The sequence below is a fragment of the Leptonychotes weddellii genome, chromosome 2 (assembly GCF_054177405.1).
Source record: "Leptonychotes weddellii isolate Sample4059 chromosome 2, ASM5417740v2, whole genome shotgun sequence".
Taxonomy (NCBI): domain Eukaryota; kingdom Metazoa; phylum Chordata; class Mammalia; order Carnivora; family Phocidae; genus Leptonychotes; species Leptonychotes weddellii.
This window is the reverse complement of record NC_138370.1, coordinates 164,098,936-164,108,774: the sequence shown is the minus strand read 5'-3', so window position 1 is coordinate 164,108,774 and position 9,839 is coordinate 164,098,936. Positions and strand designations below refer to the sequence as shown.

The following is a 9,839-nucleotide window of genomic DNA, read 5'->3' as shown; positions in this document are numbered from 1 at the left end:
TAAAGCATAAGAAAAAAATTCTCTTTCGGTTTCAGGGCATTTTAAAAACTGGAACCCAGGGTGCCTGGGTGGCTCAGTTGGTTAAGCGACTGCCTTCAGCTCAGGTCATGATCCTGGAGTCCTGGGATCGAGTCCCGCATCGAGCTCCCTGCTCAGCGGGGAGTCCGCTTCTCCCTCTGACCCTCCCCCCTCTCATGCTCTCTGTCTCTCATTCTCTCTGTCTCAAGTAAATAAATAAAATCTTTAAAAAAAAAAAATCATTTTATACAGACCTCAGATTAATCATCGGAGGGAGAAATATTTATTAGCCCTAACTGAAGAGAAGACTGAAGTGTGTAAGCAATTCAGTAACTTATCTAAGGTCAAACATTTCATAAATGCAAGACCGGGATTCAAATCCAGGTTTATCTGACTCCAAAATCTGTATGCTTAACAATTCGTTGATATTCCCATCCAGCATCTTCCCTTAGAAGACAGTCCTATTTAAGACCACTGACAGTTGGTATGCAACTTTATTTAGTAAATGATTTTCATGTATATTGTTTCCTCTGTTGGTTTTACTGGTATAAAGTGTTGGGATAATTAAATTTGTAGAGGGTAAAAATATTCATTGGCATATTAGTATTTATCATTTAAAAAAGATGATATCTGAGACAGGTTATCAAAGATCCCTGTACATGCAGACTCTTACCACCACTTAAGACCAGCGAACTTCAGATGTTTTCACAGTTCTGCAGAATGGTTTATACTGTGGTCGAATCACAAAAACCTTTTTAATCTCTGTTGGCAAACAAAGGAATATTATTAGACACCTGTGGTGAGAACCACACAGAAATGTCAGTACATTTTTCTATTATTTTCCAGGCTTGCCCTATTTGCAAATTTAAGTATCAGCACCCAGAAATTTAAGCCATCATCTTATGTAGGGAATACTAGGTATTCACAGTTTCTTTATCCTATGCTCCCATATTTCCATGTTTGAGCCTTTTTTTTTTTTTCAGACTGCCTAGTCAATATACCAGTATACTAGCTCTTTAATATTCACTATTTATTTTTGACCCCAACTTCCATTTTGCCGTATTTTTGCCTCCATGGTGAGACGTAAGTATATCCCTCACACTGCTGTGTATGGATCCTGTTTTCTGCGTTGGTCCCGTGCTCATCTTTGCCTGCTGTTAACACTCGTGTTAGATTTATAACCACACTTCAAAACCATATAGAACCTTCCTGCTAATTGTGCCCAACTTCCTCTTATTTTCAATCTCCATTTTTCATTTACCTCAGTTTCTTAATCTTTTTGTTTTTATCCATTTTATGAATTTCCATAAGCCCTCTCAAGTTTTAGAATGACTGCTAGACCTGGCCCTGGAAGAATATGATTGGATAGTGATTAAATGTACCCATTTCCACTTCTCCCAATGGGAAAACAAGCTTAATTTGTATCCATTCCTAAGAAGTAGAAATGGATTGTATCTCCCTGAAATATCTTCTATTTTTAAATAAGCTATTGGTCTTTATCTTTATTAATGCTAGGTAGGTGTATCTTTTCCTAAGAAGTGCTTATTGGAGTTTGTATTTTAACTTCTTTGGGTTCGTAAAAGGAAAATTGAAGCATCAGCTAAGTTACTTTTTCTTTGTAGCGTGGAGACGATCAATGACGGAAACTTTCACATTGTGGAGCTACTTGCCCTGGATCAGAGTCTCTCCCTCTCCGTGGATGGAGGGAGCCCCAAAATCATCACCAACTTGTCAAAGCAGTCCACTCTGAATTTTGACTCTCCCCTCTATGTAGGAGGTAAGCTCTGTTCCAAATCCAGTAAGTCCCCAAAACACTGTGATTCTCATCCTAGACTAATTCTGAAATTGTTGATCCCTGGTGTCATGGCTGTTGACCCACAGTGATCAATCACTGAAAGATGGACAGCAAGGATAGAAAAGAAAGAGCCCTGGATGTGTGTTAAGAAACCTGTTTTGTGTCTGTCTCAACCTATTAATAACCAATGTCATGGTTGGACAGGTTCTTGTGGTTCTTATGATGATTGCAAAGTACCCATCAGCAACAAGCATCAGGAAACTTTGAAGAAAGATTAGAGGTTTATTACTTACAAGACCCGAAAATTACACAGCACAGCTGTGGCACACAGCGAGGTCTTAAGGAAAAAGAGAGCAAGTGAGAGAGCGCATGTGTGAGAGCAGGAACACATAGGCCTGGAGTGCTGCTTTTACTGTGTCATGCTAGAAAGAAAAAGAAAAAAGTTCTGTCAGATCTTATCATTCTAGATTGTCTGTGCTACCAGTTGCCAACTCACAGATGGTAGGAATAATTATTAACAAAATCGAATGATGAATGAATGAATGAACAATTGAATTAAATATTCAGCTTGTATTGGGGGTAACAGGAAGTACTTCTGGTTAGCTAAGACGTTAAGGTGAGTGAACAAGACAGAGGGTTGGGAAGGTGGACTAGGGGTTGGAATGATAGAGTGAAGATTCTGGACTTTATTTGTAACCAACCAGAAGGCAGTTGAGGAACAGGTGAAGAACAGAGATGTGGGCAATGTTCTGAAGGAGCCCAGAGGAGAGGACCCACAATGGAGAGAGCTTTCCTCTATTGGGGGAAAGGAGGGAAAATGTAAACTGGAGATCCGGAATTTCAGTTTTCAGGCAAAGGAGCAAGAAAGCATATGATGTTGAACTGAGTAGCATTGAATTAAATCACATTGGATTGAGGTGAATTGAGTGATAAAATTAACTCATTTTACAGAGAAGTAAGCTGAGGTTTCTGCGCAGGTCAGTGTAACTGATTTGCTCAGCAGGACAGGCATCTTCACAATGTTTGCATTAATTTTCTGCAAAATAGTAATCCTTGGATTCTACATATTTATGTTATCCCTTCAGAGACTTCCTTGAAAGTATTCTTGGAATTATCCTGAAAGTCCAGAGCACTTCTGTATTTTTGTAATTTTCAGCATTTGAAGATCTTAACACTTTGAAAGAATTTTGGATTTTTAGAGACCATTAAAAATCTTGGTTCAGTTCCATAAATATTTATTTAGTACCTACCATGTGCTGGAAACGAAGTTAACGTAGGTATAAAGGTTACAACGTTGAAAAAGAAATATCCCTTCTTTGCCCAGGGGAGTGGGAAAAGCCGACATGTCTTCAAGGAACCATAGTGCGTTGGAATAAAAGTATTGCATACTAAGTCTGCTCAGCAAGTTGACTGATCTCACTGCTTCATGGGAATCACAACTAGGAGATGCATTTAAAAACAGCAGCCTCCATTTCTTGCCTGCACTACTGTTAACAGCCATTACATTGGGATGGGTAAAGCAAGTCACACATAGATATACCTGTGGTTTGAAAGAAAAGAAATTACACTCACTGAACACATTTGATGTGTCCAACACAATGCTTCTTTACAGTCTTAATCCTCAGAGACTTTAGGCACCAGGTATGATTTTTTTGTTTCATGATCCCGAAGGGACAGCCGCAAGGACTTTACAAAACGTGTCCAAGTTCACAGAGCCATGAAGTAATAGAGACCTCATTTGAGTCCAGGTCTGGTCTGTCTGACCCCAAAGCCATCTATCTGCATTGCCACTCACTTTTTAACATAGAGCAGAAAGGGAAGCAATCTAGGTTTTGTGGCTTTTTGTTTATTTCTGGACTTGTCCTTCACTTGATTTATTGTGCTTTCATCAGAAACAATTTCACTGAATCTTTTAAAACTCCTTTACGATGAAGTGAGGGGGGGTGGGGGGACCCTACAAAATGGGAGTGCTTAGGTCAGAACATTTCTCAAAAAAGGAAAAAGAAAAAGCTTTACATTCCAAACTGAAAAGTGCCAATCTTTCTTAGGATAGAGGGTCTGGAAGAATCCAGATAGTACCTCTGTCCATCCAGGCCTGAAGGAAGCATCACTGGCAGAGAACATAGTGGGCCCATTTCCTTCCAAATCAGAGTGCAGGGTAATTCAAATTAAAAAAAAATACAATGTAATCATAAGATCCCAGCCCTGAATTCGAGGTGGCAAAGGCAGAAGAACCTGACTTAGCAAAGGAGAGGGACCTCGGTAATAACTAAGCTCATCTTTTTCTCCAAATTTGAAAACGCGCATGTCTGAAAAAAAGACCATCCCGGTGTGGACTTAAAGTCCACACATTTATGATGAATGGATATGATAGAGTTAGAAGAACTTATCCCAGAACAAAGAATTTTCTTTTACTTGGGCTTTCCTGGAAATGGTACATTTCAGATTTTTTGAGCCCGCTCTAGAAAGCAACTCTGTTCCCAAGGCCAGACGGACATGGACTAAAAGTCTGAGGTCATGGAAGTTCAAAGCCAAGTTCAAAGCCAAGACCCCTAATTCGGTACCTGTCGAAGCGTGACCCGGGAGCACTTGCATCAAAATCAACCAAGCTGCGTGTTAACATTTAGATTCCTGCACCCTACCCCTTTCCTACCAGTTAGACTCCTAAGGCAGGAAGAGAATTTGGCCTGGAAAGCCGCCTTCTGAACATGGACCTTTGGTGGATCTCAGAAACAATTGTTCTGGTCCACCCACTCAAGCTATGGATGAGAAGACTAAGCCCCACAATGGTTGGAAATAACTGGCTCATGCCTACACAGACCAACAATAAAGACATTGACCTTGAGCCTACCTGGCGGTTTTGTACATCTACCTGTCTGATGTTGGTGCTGCTAGAACCCAAACACGGCTCCTTTGAACAGAGAAGGTGATACAGCCACAGGGAGGCCCCAGCATTGCTGAGGGTCCCGGTCTTTAGAATCAACCAGCCAACCCTCTGGAGAGTGAGGACAGAGTCTTCCCCAGCCTGTACCCTCCAGCCAGTAGCTCAGAGCCCAGGCAGAGCGAGGGGGTGAGCTCCAGGGGGGATCATCAGCCACCCTGAAGGCCTCTGGCTCCCTCCCCTTACCCCACTGCAGTCTGGATGTTTGTCTCGGGTAGGATCCCATCCAGGAACTATTTCAGGGTCTGGCTTAGGCCATGGAAAGATTCCTCAGTTTTGCCAAATGAAGGTTACCAGATGACTGTCACCAGTGGAACTTATATATGCAAAGACTGCAAATTCTGTTTTTGGAGGAATTTCTTTTGTATTCCTGATTTCTTGGCATATGAACGTTTCACTCTCAATTAGCAAGAAAATGAAAACGACGTGAATGAGGTGCTGCCATGATAGGAAGCATGGGTGAGCTTCTCAGACGCCGACCAGCACTGCTGGGCTCAGGATGTTGCCGGTGGTGAGCCGGATTGGTTGCCAGCTTAGAATTTGGCAGGGCTGGGGTGAAAGGTCACTGTGAACCCAGATCTCACCCCCTCAGACTGGATGGACGGAACCATGACCCTAGAGATTGCGAGGCTCCCTTATCCACTGATCTGCAGCCCGGTCTTACTGGGTGACACTGAGCATGTCGCCCCAGGTATCACTGTGCTTTCCGGAGCTCAGCTTCCAGGGCGTGTGTCCAGGCTGAAGAGGTGGCTGGAGAGAGCGCGGAGCCCAGATCTCTCCTCAATTCCTGATCTTGCCTCTAGCTACAACAGGTCTGCTTTGAGGTTTTATACACTGATGCCTCCATGTAAGATTTTATTTGAAACAAATGTGAAAAATTAAGAGACTGGCCGCCAATGAACTTAGTTCTTTATTCTAGCTGTGCATTAGAATGGCCTGGAGCATCTTCCAAAAATCAAATGCAAACAAAGAACCAGCTGTCTCTTCTCCCTTCCCCCACGCTGCCCAGATGAAGTAGGTCTGGGCAGAGGTTCCAAGCTTCAGTATTTCTCTGAAGATCTCAGGTGATTCTAACGTGTAGCCAGGTGGAGGGAGAACCACAGGCCTGGAGGCTGATGATCTCTGGTTGTCCTAAAGGAGTGTCACCCTGACTGCCGCCTTGCTGGCAGAGCTCAAAGGGTCTGGGGGGGTGGCGGGCAAATTCCTGAGGATCCCCCCGGCAAAGAGCCGAACCACTGACCCGGTGTCCCTCTGCAGGTATGCCAGGCAAGAACAACGTGGCCGCGGCCCTGCGCCAAGCCCCCGGGCAGAACGGCACCAGCTTCCACGGCTGCCTCCGCAATCTTTACATCAACAGCGAGCTGCAGGACTTCCGCAAGGTGCCCATGCAGACCGGCATTCTGCCCGGCTGTGAGCCGTGCCACAAGAACGTGTGCACCCACGGCACGTGCCGACCCAGCAGCCAGTCGGGCTTCACCTGTGAATGTGAGGAAGGCTGGACTGGGCCCCTCTGTGACCAGAGGACCAATGACCCCTGTCTTGGAAATAAGTGAGTTCGAGCTGCACACAAACACATATACGCCAGCCCTCAAAGCAAAAGCCAGGAAGGGAGGGAAAGAGGGACAGAGGAAGAAGGGAAGGAGACGAGGGGGAGGGGAGAGAGAGAGAAGAGAAGGAAGTCAGCCCCTTGGCCCATCTCCTCCCTACTCCTTCCATCCCCTTCCTCCATTCTTACCCCCTCTGCCTAATGCGCGTGCGTTCTTGCCTTCCTCCTCCACCGTAGATGTGTGCACGGCACCTGCTTGCCCATCAATGCATTCTCCTACAGCTGTAAGTGTCTGCAGGGCCACGGCGGTGTCCTCTGTGATGAGGAGGAGGATCTGTTTAACCCCTGCCAGGCGATCAAGTGCAAGCATGGGAACTGCAGGCTCTCGGGACTGGGGCAGCCCTACTGCGAATGCAGCAGTGGATACACTGGAGACAGCTGTGACCGAGGTAAGCCGACCCGCCTGGGTACCACCCTTTGAAGCAAGAGCACCCCCCCCCCGCCATCTTTGAAAAGAGAGAGAAAGGGAGACAGACACACACACAGAGGAGTGATATGAGGAAACCGGGTCTAGGCATGGCCTATAGTTGCTGCTGTTGATTGATTTCCCAGCGGCATGAAGGCACCAGATGTGAAGTGTCCTCAACCTCCACGGCTGGAATTGACACGGCCTTCAGTGACGTGCCGTGAAAAATCCTCCTTTTTACCTTTTGGTGCAGCACATTTACTTCCCTGCCTTCTTACCTTTACCTGCCATCCTCATCCATTTATATAATTAATTAGTCTCTGGCACAGAGAAGAGGCAGCTCATAATTCTGCTCTAGGTTTAAGACAAAGTCACCTTTGACCTTACAGTCAACTGATTTATCACAGCTCGGCATGCAGGTGAGAGGGATGGAAACGTGCCGACTTGCTGGCCCACCTTCCTCCTTCTCCCCTGTCTGCGTGACCAGAAGGCGCCTCGCCCCCAGCGGGCAGGCCTTGCGGTGGGCGTATCGGAGGGACGAGACCAGAGCAACGTGCCCATGGAAGCTTTGAGCACATGTCTCTTTTTGAACTGGTTCATACCAGGGTAATTTATGAAGTTAGTGGAATGTTACTTGTATTAAGTAACAGATTGAATGATATTAAACCGCAGGTCTAATAAATTAAATTGCATACTCTCTGAAATGGCTCCTTGTGGTAAACGAAACCAGCTGTTAGTAGTGTAAAAACAGAAGACGCGCATTTCTGCAATAAAGGAAAAGAGTTAGGAATCCAATTTTCTTGTCAGTCCAACAGCATAGTATTTACAGTCCACATCTATAGTATTCACTTTGCAGAAAATAAAGGCCACCCCAACAACAACAACAAAAAGTATCTTTCAAGGAACAGCAAGCTGGGCCATCCGCCCATTATATGGAGTATAAGCAGGCCTGTGACAATCACACTTACCCATGGCAGACAAAGACAGCACCTCCTGAACTGGCTTGTGGATCCATGGCCCCTTTGTTGGGTACTCATAGCGACTGCCCTGAAAATGCTTGTGCTTCTTGTTCTTTTCTAGAAATCTCTTGTCGAGGGGAGCGGATACGAGATTATTACCAAAAGCAGCAGGGCTATGCCGCTTGCCAGACGACCAAGAAGGTGTCCCGGTTGGAATGCAGAGGTGGGTGTGCGGGAGGGCAGTGCTGCGGACCTCTGAGGAGCAAGCGGCGGAAATACTCTTTCGAATGCACTGATGGGTCTTCGTTTGTGGATGAGGTCGAGAAGGTGGTGAAGTGTGGTTGTTCCAGGTGCGCCTCTTAATCGCGCCCCTGGCCCCTTGCGTCTTTGGGGAATGTTGTCTACTTCTCGACCACGGTGGACTCATTAATGCTTCATAGTGGAAATATTTGAAATATATTGTAAAATACAGAACAGACTTATTTTTATTATGAGAATAAAGACTTTTTTTTTTTTTCTGCATTCGGGGAAAAAAAAAAATGCTTGAACTAACGCTTCCCCGGTGAGAGAGAAGTAGGAAGAGAGAGAGAACCCGGAGGCCTCGGCCCACGGGTGGGAAGCGTTGCGACTCAAATTCATCTTTGCAACATGCTGAAGACGAGCAGAAGCACAGAGACGAGGGAGAGCCGAGCTTCTGTGTGCTGCGTAACATCAGCACCCAGACCGTAAAGCCCCTGTGGCCTCGTGCCCATCTCTGTGGCTCACGAGGACACACCGAGCACCTGTGTGGGGTTGAGGATGGTTGAGGATGCAAGGCGGAGGAGTAGAACTCGAGAATTCACCGAACACGCGGTTGAGAAATATTCGGTGCAATACAGTGTCCTTGAAGACCTGGGTTCTGTTCATGAGAGGGATGGGAGAGCTAACGTAACAGGTGTATCTTCTTTTTAAACGTCAGCATGTTAGCCGAAGCAGCACACAAAAGTGTTTATCTACCGTTTTCCAGTATTAATTTTTTTGTAATATAAATGATAAAGGAGATGATAAAGAACCAATAGATTATTGATAAATAAATTAGTAATAATATGAATTTTTGTTTCTATGAGTTCAAAACAGCCCTATACAGTATGCAGTTCCGATGAGAAATATTTATTGTATCAAAGGACATTGTACTTAACATGGTAGGCCATTCTTTTACTGTTTCTCAATGCTTTAATATATATTAATTTATGATTGTCCTGATATTTTTGTATATTTTTCAAACTTAAAAATCAGGATTGGGGTGGGGGGGGTTGGCCATAGTACTAACATAGGCTGTTATATTGGGATAAATATGTGTTGATCGGTTTGTTTACCCTGACATCTGACCACTGGTGTCACCGACCTACTGGCCTCATTCAGGACACCTGCAGAGAGTATGTAAAGTCTATGCGTGAGACGGTCTTTGTACAGAAAGAAGGGGCCAGACCCTCTGCAGCATGTCCTCCCAGAACAGAAACGGTGTGTAGCAATCGACACTAGAAAAGTAGATATTTTACAAATTAATATTTCCTTGACATTTGTTGCCCTTTTATCAGGGGTGGGGGGCAGAGAGAAAAGGCTGTAATGTCAAGAACTGTGATTTTTTTTTTCCAAACAATAAAGCTCCTTTATTACCTTAATGTTCCCATGTTAACATGTTTGCTGCTAAATTACAATGTAGAATTGATAATGATTTATAGTGGACTGTGCTCTTCCCTTATGAAAATCCCAGGGTACCCTGTGAAGATGCAGATGTTCCTTTCCAAAAACTTTTTTTACGCAGAAAATTAGATGTACATGTATAATTCAGTGTGCTTTGTCTTTCTCCAGACTAATATCAGTTATACTACTGATGTTTGTAAATTAAACAGATATTTACTTCACTAACAGCTTGGTGATTTTCTTAGAAATTACAAAATATTTAGAGTCCCTCCTTAAGAATCTCTTCATCAAAGTGATACAGAATGGACAGGGAAGAAAACTCGTATCGTGTTGTTGACAGAAATTGTTTTACGATTAGCATATTGTCGCATCAGGGGACTTTGGAATGGCCATATGAAAGAGGTGGATAGAACACATCCTTTGCCATGAAG

The 9,839-nt window shown here is 44.4% G+C and overlaps 1 protein-coding gene across 2 annotated transcripts in view; it reads left to right on the top strand.

Annotated features, from left to right (window-relative positions):
• Positions 1-9,629, top strand: part of SLIT2 (slit guidance ligand 2) — a 353,995-nt gene extending 344,366 nt beyond the window's left edge. For both annotated transcript variants that reach the window (XM_081812557.1, XM_081812556.1), the window contains 4 exons: positions 1,641-1,795; positions 6,012-6,303; positions 6,538-6,749; positions 7,847-9,629. In XM_081812557.1, coding sequence (XP_081668683.1) covers positions 1,641-1,795; positions 6,012-6,303; positions 6,538-6,749; positions 7,847-8,088 — 901 coding nt within the window. In that variant the 3' untranslated portion in view covers positions 8,089-9,629. The remainder of the gene's footprint in view (positions 1-1,640; positions 1,796-6,011; positions 6,304-6,537; positions 6,750-7,846) is intronic.
• The last annotated feature ends 210 nt before the right edge of the window (positions 9,630-9,839 follow it).